The following is a 21,344-nucleotide window of genomic DNA, read 5'->3' on the forward strand; positions in this document are numbered from 1 at the left end:
CTCTGCAGCACCTTTCAGGTTGCATGCACTGCTGGGGATCAGGAATAACCAAGGCAGTAGTAACTCTAATTCAAGTTTAAATCCTACATGCTGCCTTTATATTCCCTTCCAGGATTTAACAATGGCAAAATATTTTCGTTCCTTTCATTTTTTCCCACTGGAAGCTGCTCAGTCTCTCCAGCAGCTCTGCTATTTGTTCCCAAGGTTAGACACCAGCCCTGGGTATTCAGCCCGACAGCGTGCACAGCACTAATCTCTCCTGGTGGAGTGTCTTGCACACTGATACATCATGCAGATGATTACTGAGACCTGTGCCTTGCATTTCCCAAACCCAGCCATCAGCAGGGTTTGGCAGTTCCACCCCTTTCTCCCAACCTTTGGATTCCCTGTTGTCATCTGCCTTGTTTCTGTCCTGCATCACTGACTGTGCATGATCAATCTCCAGAGGCTTCACTTCTATGTATAACTCAACAAGCTGACATTACAAGCATTCCTTTCAGCTAAGATGACTTTATGGACTGTTAATTTCACTATTGCTTCTTCAATATCCAACTGTTTTTCTGAATGCCATCATCTGATGATGAATCTGCAAGGATTGAGAGATGTGGAATCATTCATTACAAGATTTCAGGAATATCCTGCATATTCCTAATCAATTCACTAGCAACATCCTATATCACTACTTTCCAGTGTAAACCTCATGCTTTTTCATTTAAAAAAAAACAACTTTGCAATGTAGGAATGGGCCAAAAGAAAGTTTGTAAAGAAAGTTCAGCTCTAGATGTCAGGTTAGAGACATTCCCTGCTGTTGGAGCTGACAATAATTCATTTAATGCAGAGAGGGAATCATTTAGTGCCTTGCAAGCTTCTGCCACACCAAGAGATCTCACCATCAATAATCAGAACAACCAATTATCAATTCTCAGTTTTGATTGCATCAATAATATTAACCATCTCCTTATTAATAAAATATCAATACTATGAACCATTCATAATATGAATCTTTTTATTTTTTTGCTGACTAGATCTGGAAGGTTTTTCCATCAGGGAAGAAGACACCAGGTGCACCCTGTGCAAGTTACCCCAAACATCCCCAAGGATTTCCCAGGTCCCCGTTCTGGAGAGTTGTTTCTTAAATTTTAGACTGCTGCAAACCTTGACTGCTGTGAAATGAAAATGTTTCAGAAAATGGGGGGGGAAAATGGCAGTTTAAGAGGGTCTGAAATTAGAAATTAAGAATAGTAAGGCAACAGCTGGAGGTTGTGCACATGTGAAAGCCGAAGTGGCAGAAAATAGAGGAGATTAAGCATCCTGCATTGCACTGGCGTGTTTCAGGTAGTTCAGGGAGCACCCCAGAGGTGACCATGGCAGTGATTCAAATTACCAACTCAGTAGAGGCTTTGGAGAGACACTAATGTCCATTTGCTTGAATTCCACCCCCAGGAAATGCCAAGCCATGGGACAGGATGTGTAGATGTGCTGTGATCCTCAAAGGTGAAGCCATCCAGCCCTGGTTGATCACATGTTAATGAGGGAGAACTGATGACTTACCAAAGGAAGGGAAACCATATGGATAAAAACCAAACTACCCCTTAAGGGAAACTTGATTCCAGTTGTGCAGATGCAGGAAAAAGGCATGGTTTGACATTGTGAAAATAAACATGATTTGTCATTTTGCAGCATATGAACTTCACCAGGCTGAGGGAGGGGCTGCTCTCAGAACTGCACCCGATGCAATTTGGCACTTCAGCCCTCTCACAGTCTGATGGACTGGCAGCAGCCTCCCTGGATGAGCAGTCTGTGCACCACTGAATCTATCTCAGGGTCAAAAATACCGGGGGGAAAGAACAGATTTTGGTGCAAATCCTGGCTAGATTCAGGCCAGCACCATTCATTTCCCGCACTGAGGTGTTGGGGCAGTGATGGTCACTGTGGGGCCATTCACAGTTGTGAAAAACAACTCAGTCTCTGATATATTGTGCCAAAAGCGCTGCCAGTTACTAAAGTACCTCTTTAAATTAAGGTGTTTGGAGCCAGAATGTAAGTAAGAGCTGGAAACTCATTGGAGGATGACTCTCAGTTCAGAGCTCTGATGGATGAAGGCTTTCACCTAAAAAGCCAACACCAGCTCCTCAAGTGTTAGACTAATTTTAGCTAAGGTAGAAAAGCCAGCTACAGAACTCTAATGGAGGTTTCTGTCCAAGCTCCAAATTCACTTGAAAAGGATGGGGAGGATTATATCAGCCACCCAGAAACAGCCTCAGCAAAGTGGCAGCAGAGAAAAATATGGAAGTGAGTGGTGAGACAAACTTCTGGGCTGCTGGATAAAGGACTGAGGCAGGAGCTGCAGGACGAGCCGAGGTGTGAAGGCAGAACACAGCGAGTGTGGGCTGGGGTGGTGGAGAGAAAAGCAGACACAGAGAAGTGAGTTAGCAACCCCATGACAAACCAGGAATGTTGACAGCTTCTTGGGACTGAGCCAGGTGTGAGAACGCTCACCGTGGCAGGGCTGACTCGTGTCTGACTTGAAAATGTTCCTCAAATCACCAGTGTTGAACACAAATGTTCCTCCAGCATCACCAGTGTTGCCCCAAAACAAGCAAGGCATACCCAGCCTGAGGGATTGCCCCTGTTTCCCTGTGCTGTCGATTTACAAAATGCAAACTGAACATCAGGGCTGGAAGTTTGTCAGACTTTCTTCCTAGAAAACACAGAGACATTCCCTCAGTAAGGTCTGTAAAAAGGAACAACAGAAGAGACTGAAACAGAAGCCCCTGAAATTTGCACCCCTTTGCCATCCAAGCAGCAGCACGAGAGGATGTGGTGTTGATAAGGAGAAAATTGCAAATTGTAGTAGGAAGATCCATCAGCAGGGCTTGTGGAATTACACAGCACAGTCTGTTATCTGTTATTGGCCAAGGAAAGGCAGCTGGGAAGGGACAGGAGCACTGCTGAATAACCCCAGTCATGAATTCTGTGCCCAAAATGCTGGTTAGTGAGGCAAACATTTGAAGAAAGTGGAAGGTGAGGAGCCTAAACCAAGAGGTAACAACTGTCCCCTGCTCTGCCGCTGCCCTGGCACCATTGGTATTCACTGTGGTAGCACAAGGACGCTTGGTACTTTTGGCAGCAGTTTTGTAATGACTGAAGAGAATTCAAAGGACAGCAGCCAGACACTGTGATGTGTTTTATTAGCTCCCAGATGTGCAGGTGAGGTGAATCTTTGGGAAATGAGTTTTGCTGCCACGAGTTTTCTAACATCGCTCGAGGTCTCGAAATCTTATAACGGAACAAAAGGTTGTCATAGAATATGAAAGGCATCTCTGGCAAAGCATCTTCTCTGGATCTGTTCATTTCTTACACAGAAATACAAATGCACAACATCTCTGATGATATTTGCCCAGCTGAAAACAGGAGGTCAGCTGCTGAGGCTGTGTGTTTTCCACATGAATTAGAAGTGACTGAGCCTCTGTAGGCGTTTCCTGGGATATCTTCTGCTGCAGGTGATCCAGAATCTAGAGATGCTTCACCAGGCTGTATGAAACAGTGCTTGGTGCATCCTGGATTGCAGAATGTCAAAAAAAACAAGAGTGTTTTGCTCAGAGAGTAAAATTGTTCTGGCCAGAATAAGTCACCCCCCCAACAGCAGAAGTACTGCATCCATGGAAGTGTCCAAGTCCAGGTTGGATGGGGCTTGGAGCAGCCTGGGATAGTGGAAGGTGTCCCTGCCCATGGCAGGGGGTTGGGACAAGATGGGCTTTAAGGTCCCTTCCAACCCAAAGCATTCTGTCATTCCATCAGCAGTGGGATTTTTTTACCTCCTAAGCAAAGCACCTTTCTGCCATAGGACCAACCTCCTTGGGAATAGTGAGCATCCCCTGGCATCTGGAGGAGATCAGCTAAGGCCACAGGAAACTCAGGAGCGTTCAAAAAGGGGTGGCTGTGCCCTGAAGGTCGAGCTGCCCAAGCAGGAACCTCTCCAGGAGCTATTTGCAGCTCTGGAATTGGCACTCAGAGCAGAGGAGGCCACGCCAGGCATGAGCTCCGCTGCAGTCTGAGAGCTGCAAAAACAGCAATGCAAGGAACAGAGCAGCACAGCCTTCCTGCTGTGGGGCTGGGCTGCAGGGAGGGCTGTGAGCAGCCTCTCCTCCAACACAGAGGGCTTTGTCCAGGAGCACCAGGGAGAGGCTGCAGACAGCAAAAGGGAATCAGATCAAGCACTGCCACAGCCAACAGCAAGTTGGGGGAAAGCAGATTAGGATATTCTAAATACTGGAGAGTGGGGTGTAAGAAAGCCTACAGTAAATACAGGAGGGAACCAACAGCAAGTGGGAGAAAGCAGATTAGGATATTCTAAATATTGGAGAGTGGGGTGTAAGAAAGCCTACAGTAAATACAGGAGGGAGCATTTACTATGTGAAGGGAAGAGAATGGAGTGTGCACATCAAAGACAAGATAAACCAAGAGCTGTTCCTGGAGGAAACGTGCTCCTGCCAGGCTGGAGGGGAATGGGGAGCACTAAATACAGGCCAGGCAAGAGCTCCCTGCCAGCCCCAGCCCCTCTGCAGTGCGTGGGCAGCAGCAGCTGCTCCAGCATCTCCTCCAGCTCCTCGGAGCCCTCCCGAGGTGCTGAGCACACCGGGAAGGTGTTCTGCCTTTCAAAGCCTTAAAGAGGAGCAAAATGGGGCAGGCAGCAAATCCTGAGTGGCTGCTCCTCACCTGACACCAGGGGACTGCCAGGAAGCTCTGAGCAGCTGAAGGTCTGTAGGCAGCAGAGGGGGAGGACTGGAAAAAGGGGAAATTCATGTCACAGCAGAAGATAAGAAAATAAGAGACTGGAGGAGGAGTTTTGCTTTGCCCACCAGACAATTGAAAATAGATCAAAAGAAGAACCCAAAGGGTTTGTTTGAGATGACAGCTCCTAAGGAAGAAAGTGGGGCAAATTTCATACATTTCAACATTTTAAAATAATTGTCTTTCTGCCCGGGAAGTAGATGGGAAGCAAAGGAAAGGGAGTAGGCCAGATTCTGATATCACTGGGTGAGACAGATTGGAGTCCAGGACAGGGAAATCAGAATCTGGCCCAAAAGTAGGCAGCTCCTCTCCCTGCAATGAGAAACAAGTCAGTTCTGAGTTAGGCAATGAAAGATAGAGGAAGAAAGAAATGACTTCTATAAGTGAAATAAAATTTTCTTTTTTTCACAGTCTCAAAACCTGTAGAGAAATGTGATTAGGAGTAAGGATGGATTCCATTTAAAGACTCAGCTGAGCTGAAGTTGCTTTGGCCTGACCATGACACACACAGGCAGCTTGTCCCCTGCCCAGCTGATTTATGGCACCAGGGTAGCCCACAGTTATGGGAATAAACTCCTACTCTTTTTATGTCCTGAGCATTCTCTGAACACAGGATCTACCCTGGCAAAAGTATGACAACAACCCCAGGTACGAGCAGTGCTCTTCATCAAATTCATCTTCAGGATGAAACAAAAATACAAACTGTCATATGGACAAATTTCCAGGACTGGCAGGACTCCGAGGGTGTCAGACAGAATCTGTCTCAAAACCAGCCTATGCTTTGAAGTTTCCAGCTCTTACAACAGCCAAACTTTTTTCAAAGGCAGACACCCAATAAATGTGTATTTAACCTCCTGAGGCTTCTTCCTCTGCTGGCTGCATCCTCCACAGTGATGAAGGCGGCTCACAGCAGCATTGTGGAGAAGCAAATTCACATGAGGTGTGTTTTGCACATGACCTGCATCAATAGTTCATGATTTCTTTTGTAATGACAGCATTAAACATCTCCAGGCAGAGGCTTGTGGGATCTGTGCTCATTTGAGTAACTTAAGGACAGGCTTGTGAAACTCTCAGCAAGCAGCAGGAGACAAATAATCAAACTTGGGACAGCTTAACACTCAAAGTTCCAAGCTACAGGAAAATATCTAACGCTGATCCTTGTGGTCTGAGGGGAGAGCTCAGGACTAGAATTACCCCTGCTTGACCAGCAGCACCACGAAGCAGGCTTTGAAAGCCAAATGTGGTGCACTGATTCCTCTTCTTGAGGGTTATTTTGTGGCAAGAGGAATGAGAAGAAAGCAAAGGCAGCAGCTGCGTGCACTGCGGTGTCAGTCCAGCGAGACAGGGCAGCTGTGCTGGTGGAAAATCAAACAAATGAACGCAGGGCACAGAGAGATATTTTTGTGGAGATGAACATTTTTTGGCATATCTGATCTCCTTTGCTCACTATTGCTCAAATCAGTCAGCAAAGGGCTTCAGAACCTGTCAGCAGAGAAATCCTCCTAAGGAAAAAAACACACAACTGTTTTCCTTCTCCCCTGGCAGAGTCCAGCGCTGAGACACTCTCACTCACTATAAATAGAGGTTCTCCACTGATGTCCAAGGGAAGTGTAAAGCCATGCCATTAAGGAAAGGCAGTCCTGCAGGACGTGCTGGGATGGACACTGTGTCCAGGCCACTTCTGTTCCAGCAGCCCCACTCTCCCTGTCACACTTTCCTCGTGGTCTGTGACGCTGTCAGTCAGTCCTCTCTGGTCTGATATATTCAGAAAACTTGTCATTTAAACATTCAGATATTCATGTGTTGCTGTAAATCAGGCTGACAGCTGGCTCTGGAACTGAGGCACAGTGTTTAATCACAGAATAGATGCAACAAGCAGAACCATCGGTCCAAATTTCCCATGGTACCTTACTAATTGCCTTATTTTTAATATACAGTCAGCTCCTTGCAACTCGTATTCCCTGTTTCCTCAAGCACTCGCTGTCAAATGATCCTGAAAATAATTCCATTCCACGTCTCCAAACCATCCCAGAAGTCCCACATTTGCCAGAAAGCGATGGCTGGTTGGTGAGGTTTGGGGGGATGGCTGTGGGTGTATTTACCTGCCTGCAGGTGAGTGCTGAAGCCAAGTGACCACCTCTGAAATTCCCAGCCCTGATCCCACCCATGCACCTCCTCTGGGAGAATCCTTCCCACTATTAATAGTGTGCACGTGTGTGCTCCAAGCATCCAGGGCTGCTGGAGAGCTGCTTTGGGAATGGGGAGTGTTGGCAGGGCAGGCTGTGATCCAAGACACTGTTAGAAATAAGAAGCTTGACTAGGCCAATATTCAAGGAGCAATCAATTTATTAATTAATATGGTAAAGTATGAGCAACACAGCGCCGAGTACAGTGGGGGAAGTTTTCCCTCCAACTGCACACCAATATTTGGGGCTTACAGATATTTATAGGGGTACTCAGAAGCTTTCTCAGCAGTTTCTATTCCAATTTTTACATCACAATTCTATACACTATTGTGATTTAGTTTTTCTCAGGGTGCATCCCAAAAAGGAGGATCCCCCCAGATGGTGGTGGTGGTTTCCAAGAGAAGAAAGACAAATCCCATCTGGGGAAGTCCAGCTCCCCAGATGTGGGTCCACCTTTTTGGTTACAATACTATAAATCTTATAACAGTGATGTCCATCTTCCCTTGGTTGAAATTATAAATCCTTGGGTTGATGTTCATCTTCCTTTCTCAAGCTGTTTTTCTCTGTTTCGTTAAGGTGTGAGGTAAGCATATTTCCTTTATCTATATTCCAAAGCTATAGTTTCAAGGATACAAGCAATATTCTAAAATTATACTTCAAAAGGTTATTATTGCAGCACTCTTTAAGGCCTGACTACAAGCAAAGAGCAACATCCTTAAGGCTTTAATTCAAATGCTCCTAAATCTACCAAGGCTAATTGCAAACAAAGGATGGGTTCAAAGGCCTTCTTCCATGCTTTACTTTCCTCAGGTATCACTGGAATTCGCAGCTGTCCTATGGTCAGTTCCCACACATATCCCAATCACAGACACACACATTGCATTTCTGTACCTGACACCCAACACAGCTTTGTATTTCCCACCACTGCCAATGTCTGGATCCCATGAGGAAACAAGAAGGGCTCCTCTTGTCCCACCCCAGTGTGCTCTGCATCCAGGAGGGCTGGCAGCCGAAAGGGTTAAGGAGGCAGGGGGGATGCAGAAGGAGGAGCTGAGCCCTCTCCCCTGCTCTCAGACATCCCTCCCGCAGCCCTGCTCAGCAGGGGCAGACACAAATCCCTATTGACAGCAGTCCCCCGCAGTCAGGGCCCTCTGCTGCAGAGCTGCTCTGCTCTGGAGTGCTGGAAACCTATTTTAAATGACAACAGAGCAGTAATGCTATGGGAAGATCTCCTTGTGTAGAGTTTTCAAGATGAAGGCAGGGAAAAAAACAAAAGTACAACCTTGTATTGACAAATATTGTCAGACATTTGAGGACTCTGTTTTCCAGTGCTGATTTGTGCAAACACTTCCAGGGCATCTGGGAGTGTTGTCCTTGATAAACACCAACCCCAGGAAATGGCTGTTCTCAGATGCTGCTGATGGTGTGGACAACACCAGGATCATGTAATGCATGGCCACAAATTAATGAGCATTTGCATCCTAAGCATTAATCTTCACTCTCAGTCATCAAAAAATAAAAACCCAATGAACAGTCTGCAGTGGTAGAGGCAGGATTTTTAAAGGATTATTTGAGAAAGGGGAAGGAGAAGGCAGTATGTCATCAGAATTTGGGATCACTACTCTGATTTGCTGTTGAAACCTCTATGTATTTTGAGATCTCAAAGCCCAAAACAAAGCTTAATCTTCACTTAGGCACTACAGTTGCCTCCCTTATCATGTTATCTGAGTACATCACACTCTAATTATAGTTGTCTGAACAACACTTAGTGAGATTGGGAAGTACTAACCTTGCCAGAGAAGCCCTTGAACACAGAGTAGAACCAAGTCAGAAATGCTTTTTAGTTCCTAATTGCCAGCTAAGTATGCTGCAACCAGTGGAAAAAAAATTGTTCTTACACCATCAACAGCACTTCAGAAAATTTACCTCTTCATTATCATTAACGCAGATCCTGAAGTCTTGGCTCAAAATTCAGAACAAAGTTTTTGTTATTATGAGGGGGAAAATTCATTCTAATATTTGTATTTCTAAAAGCATCATTAAAAACGTATCAGTAATCATTCAAAGAAAGGAGTAATACTTACAGCATCTCAGTGGGATATTATATCTCACTCTCAAGAGGTATCCAGAAGAGCTTCTCAATATTTTAGTATCTGTTAGGCAGTGATTGCAGTTTATTTATCTCCCTCTCTAGTGGGTACAGCAGCAGGAGTTACATATTCCATCTTCCTCTCCCAAGGATATCAGGGGCTGTATCCCCAAACTCAAGCAAGAAGGAAAATCTCTCTCCCCCATCCCCTCCTGGGTGGGAAATGGCTTTGTGTGCCTCTGTGAGTGTGACCTGTGGCCACCTTTGCCTGCACATTTCCTCAGGGCAGCTCCTGAGAAGCCTTGGAGAAGAGCTTCGAGGAGCTCAGCCCTCGTGCAGGGGCTTGCAGAATGATTGTTACTGAGTTTAATTGAGGTTTTCCTTTTCTGCCACCTCTGCCATTCCATGACTTTTATTCTTTATGCATTGCTTTACATCCCAGGCCATGGAGATGAATATTCCACCAAAGCCCAGCTTTGACTTGCTCCCATTTTTTATGTATAAATAAAACTCAGATTCTGCTGTCAGCTTTTAGAGCTGACCACTGCTTCAGTAGCTTCTCCATCTAGTTTGAATGTTTGCCAAATCTGAATTTCAAAGTCCATCATTATGAAGAGGTATTGTTACTTTTCCCAGCAAGCTTTTATTTCAGATACTTTGTGGATTGAAAGAGGCCTCAATACTGTGCAGATCACCAGAGTTCTTGATAACAACTTCAAGCCTCACTGAGAGTTTAATAAGCTGTTGCTGAATTACATTGCACTTGTTAAGTTTATAGAAAAAAGTTATTCAGTCTGCTGCTGTTATTAGCTATCAAACATCACAGACACTAGAGAGAACCCTTAACCAGTCACTCTGCTCTGAACTACATAAAAAGTACTGGGGAGAATATTTTGAATTCCTAGGCTTTGATACGGGTCCAAATTTCACAGTCATTTGCAATTTCTATAATAATTTAGCCAGATAAATAATGACCAATTAACAATGACCAATCCCAGTATTCCTAAAAACTGAAAAGAAAAAGGAACTCTCAGGCTCATCCAGGTTTCTTTTTGGGGAGGACAGGGCAGAGAGGTGATTAACCTGTTTTTCACCTCTGCTAGTCTTGCTAATACTCTTTCATGTGAGAGGCTCCAAATACAAGAGCCAGGCAATGAAGGTCTCATCAGTGCTGTCCTGCTGGGGAAGGCATGGCCTCTCTGGAAGTTCTGCTGAGGAGCCCATTTCACTCAGCAGTTGGATTATGTTGGGCTGTTCCACAGAGCCCAAAGCCCTCCATCACTCCATCAGTGCTGCAGCACAAGAACATTCCAGTCCTGCAGACTCCCAGCAGTTCAGGGAGTGTCTGCAGTGAGGGGTTGGTTTGGGATGTTGCCATTTCCACCCTCTGGGAATGTGCAAGAGGAGCCTGTGGTGGGGACACAGAGCTCTCCCTCCTTCAGGCAAATCCCTGTCTGCCCTGCAGCTCAGTGACCTGCCATGCTCCTGCTTTTATATGGATAAACTCAGCCAATTGCCTTAACCTTACCACAGAATCATGGAAAGGTTTGGGTTCAAAGGGATCTTAAAGCTCACCCAGTTCCACCCATACCTTCCACTATCCAAGGCTGCCACATCAAACCTGGCCTTGGACACTTCCAGGCATGGGGCAGCCACAGCTTCTCTGAGCACAGGGAGGAATTTGATCCTGATATCCCCTCTAACCTTCTGTCAGTGTGAGGACACAGAATCCAACCCCCACAGACAGACAAGGTGTGCAGACTGAGAGGTGGCCCCACCCATACACACACAAGCACAGTCCTTGAGAAGCCTTTTTCCATGGGAAATTAGGATGGGAAAGTTATTTAATTTTTTTCTTCCTTAATAAATAGAGAGGATAAAAATCACACTCTGAATGTATTTCCTGTAAATTGCACACCTTCATGGAGAGACCCAATGAAATGACCATCCAGCCTCAGAGGCTCTGTAATGCTGGGGGCAATTGTGTGAACTGCCATGAAAATTAGCACTGGGATCTTTAAAATCTGAGTTTTGCCCTGCCTTGAGGAGCAGCAGCCCCTGTGGAGGCCAGCACAGGATGCACGGGCACGCAGGCTCAGCAGGAGTGGCCCAGCTGCATTCTCCCCACCTGGCAGCCAGGACAGGTGTGTCACTTCCAGATGTGACATGAGCCACTTGCATCACGTTCCCAGCCTTTGAAGTGCTGTGCAGAGAAAGCCTGAGCTGCTGCTGCTGCTGCAATTAGAGCTGATACATCATTCACTGGAAGAGTTTAATGCGCTGTAGTAGCAAACCTGCAGTTGACACTCACAGGGTGCAATTTAAATCCTCTGGATTAGTAATTCTTTTGAGATTTTTGTAATCATTGGTAATAGGTAGTGAAATAAATCCACATTTATATCCTACAGACTGCAGCTGTGCTTCTGTTAAAGCAGTATTAAGTGATGGGTTTTAAATCCTTCTGCCAGCTCGAGCTGTGAGCGCTGAGGCTCCTGTGCAGGGATAACTCAGCCTGGGTGATGTGTTCCCGAGCAGGAGAGCTCTGGTTAATGAATAATGAAAGCACCACGGCACAATCACAGCTCAGGGCTCACTCCTGCAGGAAGCTCTCTGGGGAGAGCTCCCCGTGTCGCTCCCTGTGCCAGCTGCAGCTCACCCTGTGGATAACAGGGACAGGAAAGAGCACAAAATGCTCCTGGACAGCTTTACCTGCATGGACAAAGTGCTGAGGTGTCCAGTCGAGCGAGGGGTTTGTCCAGCCACTCTGGTGCTGTCCCTCCAGGGATCAGGAGGGCATCAGGAGTGCATGCTGTGCCCTGACTTTACTCCCAGTTAGCTAAACAAATGTGCCATTAAAAGCTGAGCCAACCTTGAGTGGGACACACAGGCTTAAACTGCAGCAGAAAGAGATTTATGGACTTGTTTTTGCAGCCTAGAGAGTAATTGAAGAGGCCTCAGACAATTCAGCATTTACTGGCACTTCACTGGGGTGAGATGGGAAGGGTGATGGTGGCGAGATTGGCACTGGGAGCCCCAGCCATGGAGCAGGGACCCAGCCTGACAGCCACTCTGGGAACAGAGAGAAGCTTTGCAAACTCAGTATGCTTGTAAGATAAGCACAGCACTGATAAAGTGAAGCACTTAGAGATTAAAAATCTCAAGAGGACGATAGAAGTGGCTGAAGGAAGGAGCCCAGGAATCCTGGCTGTCCCTTCCTTCAGCCCAATCTGCCCAGAATTCATTACTTTAGAGATGGTTTCTTGACCAGTTAGAAAAAGCAGATTTGCCTGGTTCTGTCCCTGACAGGTTCTGTTTGCTCTGTTCCCATCTAGGAATCTACAAGGGACATTGCTTCCGGATCAACCACTTCCCTGAGGACAACGACTACGACCACGACAGCTCAGAGTACCTTCTCCGTAAGTGAGCAGCGAGACCTCGCACACAGACAGGGCCACAGGGTCCTTCTCTACTGCACAGAGCTGCCCCAGTTTCCCTCACTGCCAGACTGGCCCAAACTGGGCTGCACAGCTCTGGTTCGTGCAGAGCTGACACAACCATCACCCCTGGGAACCCCCCCTGCACAGAGTCATCATGGAATGGTTTGTTTTGGAGGGGACCTTAAAGACCATTCAGTTCCAACCCTCTTGCCATGGGGTTTCAAGAATTTTCTCCCTCCTTCAGCCAGGGGAATGCTCACAATTTTGGTTGTCTAAACACCTATGACAAATTTTCAAATGAAAACTACAGCTATCATGCCCAGATTGGCAAAGATATTTTACAGAGGGAGTATTTGTAGGGTTAGTGTAACAAAACAGGCTTGAGGAGTGGGTTCCAGCTTTACCAAATGCTTAAACCCAACCCTTACTCAAGCCTCAGCCTTTGCAGCTGGCGAGCCACATCCCCCTGCAGTGAAATTACTGCAGTGTAGGAAGGAAGCTGAAATTTCTGCAGCTCACAGCAAAATCCCAGCATGGACAGGGGCCATGGCTTCCCTGCCTGGCCAGCCAGGCACTGCTGCTCCACACTGGCATGTGATTCCCCCCAGAAGGGATCCCACTCACCAACCTGGTGCTTGGAATCAGGGCAGTTGCTTCATCCCCTCCAGGTGACCACTCTCTCAGCTGATGGCAAGTCTTGGAACCCAACCATGAAGCCTGCAAAGTTGGAGTTAGGTTCCCCTTCCCCAGAGGACTCCTTGCCTTGTTCTTGTGAACAAAAGGGCTGAGCAGCCAAGCTGAAAGCAGTGCCCTTTACCAGGGAGAGGAACTGCAGCTCACAAGGTGCTGGGAAATCAGGGAGCAGAGAACAACGCTGCTGGCAAAGCAGAGAACTCCTCAATTACAATATTAATTACCTCAAACACCACTTAGAGAGCCACTCTGCCCTTCTGCTCACTTCTGAGCAACAACTTTTTGTTGCTAAGACATGAAGAAGGGGAAAAAATCTCCTAAAAGTTTGCCACACCAGAAAACCCAGATGTTTTTTTCCTCTTTGCTCTTGTCGATTTAGATCAGTCATAGCACCCGGGTGACACGATTTCAGAGCTCAGGCAAAGGCAGAGTGTGAGCACAGCTGCATTTATCTTTCATAAAAAGCCTTGGAACTAATGTTAAATTGATGCCAAGTCAGCTTTAGGAAACAAACATCATTAGTAAAAGGAAAGAGGAATTAAGTAGCATCATGATAAAAGCACGTTATGCCTTCTTTATGTAGAGAAAAGTGAGAACTGGGAAAAACAGTCTGCAGCTCCACGTTAAGCTACGAGACTGGTAAATTGTTTGTAAGTGTGCTTGTGACGGGTGTTCCTAAAAGCTGTTTGCAAAAGTGACTAAGTACAGATCTTAAAAACAAGTTGGTCCAACCCTTTATGTCTTCTGCAAAATCAGTCTCCGGTGTCTCCCCCGCAGAGCAGAGCTCACAGAGTTTGCATGGAGACAAGGCTCCTTGCCTTTAACTTCCATAAGAAAACTGCACTTTCCCATGCACAGGGTTCATTTAGAGATTAGTGAAAGGTAACATGTCTAAATCCAGAGGAGATGAGCTCATGCCTATATGTAATAGGGACCAAATCATTGTCTAAGACAGGAGGATATTTGCATCCTGTTTCACAGGGACGTGAGAGCTTCCGTCCTGTTTTTGCCCTCTGCAACACTTTTGCAGTCTACTGGCTCCACTCTCCACTATTTCTGGCCATTTCTTGGCACAGTTCTCAGAGGGACATGTTGGGACTAATATTTATTTTTCCTGCCTGGCTTAGACAAAGGCACCCACACACACGTGTTCTGTGCTCCTGAAGCAGCAGCGTGAGGGGCCTCAGCCTCTTCCACAGCCCCCGGTTTAATTCAGGCTTCAGAGAAATGCAAACACTGTAATGCTAGCAGGATCAAGCCCTGGTTCAAAACCCTATGGAAATCAGTGACAAAAATGACTGATTTTGGAAGACTTTGGTCTAGGGAGTGGGTAGAGGCAGGAGTCTGAATTTTGCCCTTTGATGTTCAAGCTGCTCCCTGAGAAATCAAGCAAATGACAGCATGGGACAAGCTGACACGTGCAGAGGAGCTCAGACAAGACCCTTCCTATTGAACCTTCCCCCTGGCAACACACTCCCATCTGTGTGTCTAAAAAAATCCCCCTCACATGCCTGAGCAGGGCCCCAGTGAGCAGCAGATGTCCCAGTGCCAGCACGGACCCTGAGCTGCCACCGCGTCCCCAGCGGCAAACGTGTCCCGGTTCCCTCTCTCCTGCTTCCCTCCTCTCCTGCTTCCTTCTCCCCTGCTTCCCTCTCTCCTGCTTCTGTCTCTCCTGCTTCCCTCTCTCCTGTTTCTTTCTCTCCTGTTTCCCTCTCTCCTGCTTCCCTGCTCTCCTGCTTCCCTGGTGTCTCCTGCTTCCCTCTCTCCTGCTTCCCTCCTCTCCTGTTTCCTTCTCTCCTGCTTCCCTCTCTCCTGCTTCCATCCTCTCCTGCTTCCCTCTCTCCTGTTTCCTTCTCTCCTGCTTCCCTCTCTCCTGCTTCCATCCTCTCCTGCTTCCATCCTCTCCTGTTTCCTTCTCTCCTGCTTCCATCCTCTCCTGCTTCCATCCTCTCCTGCTTCCCTCTCTCCTGCTTCCCTGGTGTCTCCTTCTTCCCTCTCTCCTGCTCCCCTCCTCTCTGCTTCCCTGCTCTCCCGCGTTCTCTGTGCACACCAAACCCGAGCTGTTCCCACCCAGCACGGATGCACCGGCGCCTCTCCCTTTGCAAAGGGGGATCTCATCCTCGCCGTGCGCTGGGAATGTCGGGGCTCTGCTGCTCTGAGCAGAGGGACCCCGCTTCAGGGGCACCTCTACACTTTATGCCCTTCCTCCCTGCATGTTAGAGCATCCTCTTTCCACAGCCATTCCCTCGGCTCCGGCCTTTCTGGAGATGAAAAGCCCGAGCCGAGCAGGGTTTGCAGCCCCATGGGGAGGAGCAGCGCCGCGGCTCCACCGGAGGAGGTGTCACCGCACATAGCGGTGCACAGCAGGCGATGCAAACCGACAGGACGGTAAACAAGGGGGGGAGAAAAGCCAGGGAGAAAGCAAAAACCAGATTGCCTTAATGGTTTTTGATGTGCTGTCACTTTATTACCAGTATCAGGAGACATATGTAAATTCTACGTGGTACCTTACGAGCTTCCTTTGAAATTTCAGAGCTAAAAGTACACACTGTAAGAAAAAATATACTGTGGAATTTTTCAGGGAGAGAACACTGTGTGTTTTGTTTCTCTTCGCATTAATTACCTACTATAGAAAAATTATCTCTGAAATTTATTAGTACAAGTAGAACAACCCACCCCCTATATTTGGTACATCTGACAAGTTCCTTCCAATGATATCACTGAAGGCATTTTGGGAAAGCTCTTTGATTTAACTGAAATCACTCTAAACAACATGACCATAAAGTGCAGGAAACAATACCCAGAAAGGGTGGGCCAGAGGCGATTTTAAGCCTTTAGCTAGGGCACAAAAACAGACAGACAGAGATTTGGGGTGCCTTAAAGTCCAGCAGCAGAGACTGACTTTGAATCTGACAATTTCTAACAATTGACTGAAAAAACTGACCCGAAAGCCAAAGTGCTGTTAATTCATAGCACAGGCGTGGGGATACACCCGGGCCAAGGGAACGGGCTCTCAGCTCTCCGCAGGCTTTGCCCAGAGCCCTCGCACCCTCTCAGTGCAGGGCTCGGGGGTTTGGCAGTTCCTGCCAGACGCTGCCTGAATAGCAATGCGCCCGCCTGGCCCGGCTTCAGATCCGGCTGGAAAATGCCCCAGCTGTGAAGGACACGTGCAGCGACGCTGCCAGTTTGGGAAAGGATGGACTTTTCTCTCTCTCACAGATCGATACAGGCAGAAGCTTCCCAGGCAGGCGCTGTCTTTTTGGGTTTGTGTCCGGAGCGTCCCTGCGGGGCCGTGCGGGGCTCGGGGCGCGCTGCCGGTGCGTTCCCCATCCCCGTCCCTCCCGCAGCCACTGGGAACGCTGCCACCAGTTACCAGGGGAATCGTCAGGAAGCGATTCACTGAGTCGGGAACGCCACGGCCATGGGCAGCGGGATGAGAAAGCAGCAGCTGGAACATCTGCCCCTCTGCCGGGGGAGCGGGCGCCGCTCGCCGTGCGTGTCAGCCAGGAGGATGCGCCCGGAGAGAGCGCGGCGCTCCCGGCACCGCGGCGGCCCAGATGGCGTTTGCTCCTCTCCGCTCACTCAGCCCTGGAGTGCCCGTGGCCTCCCAGCCTGCTGAGGGGTTTCCATGTCGCTGTGACAGCAGCCTCTGACCCTCCCTCGCCTTGGGATCCCCCCAGCCTGGCACCCCTCGCTGTGCCGGGGCTCCCCTCCGTGCCCTCGCCTTTCCCCGGCTACAGGGTGATCCCATTTTCCACAGCAGTATTCAGCACCTTATCTCCCCTTCTTCAAAAAATAAATCCTCTCTCTACAGCAATAAAACTCGGTTCCTCACTCTGCCTTTCAGGAACCCCTGGCAGCGTTTACCCGTTTGGTTTTTACAATACAGACATCTCTCTTCTCATGCATGTTTATTTTTTCTCAGCCTTTTGTTCCCTCCCTGCCGCTTCCCTGTCGATTGCTGCTCTGTCTTGTTGTGACCCGACTTTGAAAGCTGGCTTGAAGTGGTGTTTTAATATTTTTGTGGGGGATTTTATACGCTGATGAATGGACTGAAGCATGCAGAATTTTAAATGACTACTTTGCTGTCAGGAAACTAAACACAAACATCTAAAACACACTTGTTAAAATTCCTTCCTTAGAAATCTGAAAGGTTTCGATGTCCTTAATATCCAGCAAAAGAAAAAGGGGTTATTAGCTGTTCTTGCTGGCAACATGGATGCTGCTGACTTCAAGAGCTGCAATTTGCTCACCTTGTGTGTGCACCACGGAACAGATCCGTCTGCTCCAGCTGTCCCAAACGTTGTAGGGTTCATAGCCAGCTCATGAATTTTTCACTGCTGCTCCCTGCATGGTGCTGGGTCTTACTGTCACTTACCTCATGCTTTGCCAGAAATATTGTGCACATGGTGGCATCAGAAAATGCCAGTAATGCTGGACTTCCTGGGAGGAAGCTCAAAAGATTGAAGCCACTCAGTTGAGAGTCTCCGTCACACTGGCCACCTCATGGTTTCATCATCCCAAAAACATGCCCAGAAATGGAGAATCAGTGATAATTCTGGGGAAAATGAGTAAAAAATTATTTTAGGTTAGATATTAGGAAAGATTTCTTTGCTGAAAGGCTTATGAAGCACTAGAACAGGCGTCCCTGAGTATGTTCAAAAATGTGCGGATGTGGCCGGCACTCAAGGATGTGGTTTAGTGGTGAGCATGATGGAGGTGCTGGTTTCACTGTTGGATCTGATGATCTTAAAAGTCTTTTTCGACCTTAACCATTTCCTGGTTCTGTTAAATCATTCTTCTTAAAATTTTTAGGAAAAAAACAGGGCTTTTGAGACTCAAATCTCCACACCTGCACCCGAGGAGGCACCCAAAATGATTTCTCTGTCTTCCCTTCCTACCTGTGTCCCTGCAGGCATCGTCCGTGCCTCCAGCGTGTTCCCCATCCTAAGCACAATTTTGCTGTTGCTGGGAGGACTCTGTGTCGGAGCAGGAAGGATTTACAACAGCAAAAACAACATTATTCTCAGCGCTGGGATTCTCTTTGTTGCAGCAGGTATGTTCTGTTTAAATTGAGTTCTTAAGAAGTGCTGCTGGTTTCAGCTGGAAAAGACTCTGGAGAAGCTCCTTGGCAGTGTTTTCCCTGCATCCCTTTCCTGGACTGAGGGCATTAACAACAACATACCAGGCAAATTTCTCAAGACAAAATTATGCTCTTGAAGCCCCACAATAAGTATATTCTAGAAAAGCTTTTGGTTTTCCTGCAGAAAGAAGTGAAATTCAGTAACAAGCATGTTTTACACTATTTAAAATGTATTAAACATTAGATGAATCAGGCATCTCTTATACCTAGGGCCTTTTTTTTTTACTATGAAGGCAGAAAACATTCACCTCTGATAGGTGAGCCCGTTTTTCACACTGGAAACATCTGAGAGAGTCAGCCCCATTGTTAATAGCTCTCCCTGCAGCCTGGATTAAGCATGCAGCACTTAGATGAAAATTCAGCAAGGTGGAAGAGAACTTATTTTGATCAAGGTGAACAGCCATAGCCCTGAGCTCCAAATGTATTTTTATCATTCTTCTGGATGTTAGAATCCCACTCACAATATTAGCGAGCTCCCACAAGCTGCTGCTTTTCCCTTGTGGCAATGAAGAGACAGGGAAAAGTCCTGCTGAGTATTTTGGGATCTATGTGATCCATATGTTGATCTATTGGTTGTGTTTCAGGAATAAATGAACCCTTGAGCTAAATGTAAGAGTAAATAAATGTAACAAAATTTCCTTATCCCAGTCTTAGAACCATTCAGGTCCAGAAAGTAACGTGGCTTGAATTTTATCTCCCCAGCCACATAAACACTGATTTTTGTTTTTCCTCCTCCAGGTCTCAGTAATATCATAGGGATCATTGTCTACATATCGAGCAATGCAGGTGACCCAAGTGACAAGCGAGATGAGGACAAAAAGAACCATTACAACTATGGCTGGTCTTTTTACTTTGGAGCCTTGTCTTTTATTGTGGCCGAAACCATAGGTGTTCTGGCTGTGAACATTTATATTGAGAAGAACAAAGAGCTGAGGTTTAAGACCAAGAGGGAATTCCTTAAGACTTCTTCCAGTTCTCCTTATGCCAGGATGCCAAGCTATAGGTACAGGAGGCGGAGGTCCAGATCCAGCTCCCGCTCCACGGAGCCTTCTCCATCCAGGGACATTTCTCCGGTTGGCATGAAGATAGCAGGCACCATCCCCATGAACGAAATTTCCATGTACACCCTTTCCAGGGAGCCTTTGAAGGTTACCACGGCTGCCAGCTACAACGCAGACCAAGAAGCCAGTTTCCTGCAGGTCCACAACTTCCTCCAGAAGGAATTCAAGGAAGGACTCCACATCAACATGGTCAACAGGAGAACGACGCCGGTTTGAAGCACCTTCCTTCCTCGTGCTTTTTGAAGAGATGCCCAAGCAGAATGGATCTGTCAGGAGCGATGTTAAAATACCCTCTCACCTCTTTAATTGTGGCATGTGTTGAGGTAGCAAGTGGAGATCCTCCGGACCAACATAAAGATATTTACACGCTCGTAGCTTTTTTTGAAGCTATTTGGAGTTTGTTTCTTTCCGTTCTTGGTGTCACAAGATGAAGGCAGTTCATGTTCCTGCACTTTTGTAGTGTGTACACAGTCTTGGAGAAACTGCAGAGGACTGGCCACCAGTGTGTTTTAAAGGATTACAGATAATTTGTTGTACTTTTTTTTTTTCTAATATTGAGATCCCTTAATACAAACTTGCAAATATAATTTATAACCAAGCCCAAGGACGAAAATGAGCTACTCATCAAGTGAGCCACTTTCCTTCAACATGGCGTAAGCTTTGCCTCTTTCAAAATAAAAAAAAAAGAAAAAAGAAAAAAAAAAGAAAATATTTTTGAAGGCAACACTTTCTAAAACTGACCTGTGCCACTGAAACCGTAGAGCACCCACGCACTGAGCATTGCAGACTCTCTGATGGGGTGGGAAGGGGGTCTCCCATTCCTGGGGTAAGGCATCCCTTGGGGCAGCACAGGCCGAGGAGCAGAGGGTGGGTGCGTCTTGAAACACCTGGAAAGGGAAACAGATTAAAGCAGGTGGGACTTGAGCCTATTTGCGAGCATCATTTCTTGCCTAACGTTCAGAAAACTTGAATTCTCATTTCGACGAGCCCTAGTGCCTGATCCGGCAAGGTGCTGAGTGCTGGCTGTCAGGAGCCCCTGGAGACTTGCCCGAGCCGGGGGGAGCGGAGCTGCCGCCTCCCCTCCGCTCCACAAGTGCAAAAGTGCAACGCTGACCCTGCTGGGAACCGAGATCTCCGAGCAACGAGCCCAGAACGCGCCCGGCCGCGCCAACCTCCCCGCGGCAACGGGAGCCGAGCGTCAGCAGAGCAGATGACAACTTTGTATTTTTTAAAACAGAACAAAAGAAAAAAACAAAAAAAAAAAAAAACAAAAAAAAAAGAAAGAAAAAAAAAAGAGAAAAAATAATCACCGTTTATGAGATATTTATTAAACTCTTTTTATTATGAATTAAGTGCCGCATGGTGCAAGGTATAGTTGCTTTTAGATGGAAATGGTGGTTCGACCTAATTTAATTTATTTTGTAACGATGCATCTACTTACGTGCAGAGAGCCCACAGCAAACTCTATGCATCACGTAAGGAGGGAACTAATTTGTACCCTTTGCTTCTGTCTGTTTCTAAAAGAGTCTGAATATTATTTTCTTTTCTTATAAATTCCTGCTTTCAGTTTTTATACTTAGGCTTGGATCTCAAAGCTCGATGGCCTGACTCAAAGGTAATTTAATTTAATAGTACTCATGCTGACTTTAGTGACCACTCAACCAAGCCATATGAAAATGAGGTGCCCAATTCCCCTCAGATGAATTAGATGCAGTGAGAGAGGAGCATCTAATTCCTGTAGATTCCTTTGAATATCCCCATCATCTTTGCCCAGAAAATCTTTGCTAGCAGAACACTAGACAAAAAAAATATCCATCATTTGGAAAGTTTGGGTCACTGGTAGTGGGAGATCTCAGCCAAACTGTTAAAACCTCTTTAGTCTTAATTTATCCTTTGATGGCTCCAGGGCCAGAGACTCAGTGGTGGTTTGGATACGAGGCT

General features: G+C 46.9%; 1 protein-coding gene across 1 annotated transcript in view; it reads left to right on the top strand.

Annotated features, from left to right (window-relative positions):
- CACNG4 (calcium voltage-gated channel auxiliary subunit gamma 4) overlaps positions 1–19,619 on the top strand; it is a gene marked incomplete at both ends in the record, with an annotated part of 39,936 nt that extends 20,317 nt beyond the window's left edge. Inside the window, 3 exons of the mRNA XM_084218303.1 lie at positions 12,402–12,485; positions 18,115–18,255; positions 19,081–19,619. Of these exons, the coding sequence (XP_084074429.1) occupies positions 12,402–12,485; positions 18,115–18,255; positions 19,081–19,619 (764 nt within the window). The remainder of the gene's footprint in view (positions 1–12,401; positions 12,486–18,114; positions 18,256–19,080) is intronic.
- Positions 19,620–21,344: the final 1,725 nt, after the last annotated feature.

The sequence above is a fragment of the Fringilla coelebs genome (genome assembly GCF_963513975.1).
Source record: "Fringilla coelebs genome assembly, chromosome: 19".
NCBI classification, from domain to species: Eukaryota; Metazoa; Chordata; class Aves; order Passeriformes; family Fringillidae; genus Fringilla; species Fringilla coelebs.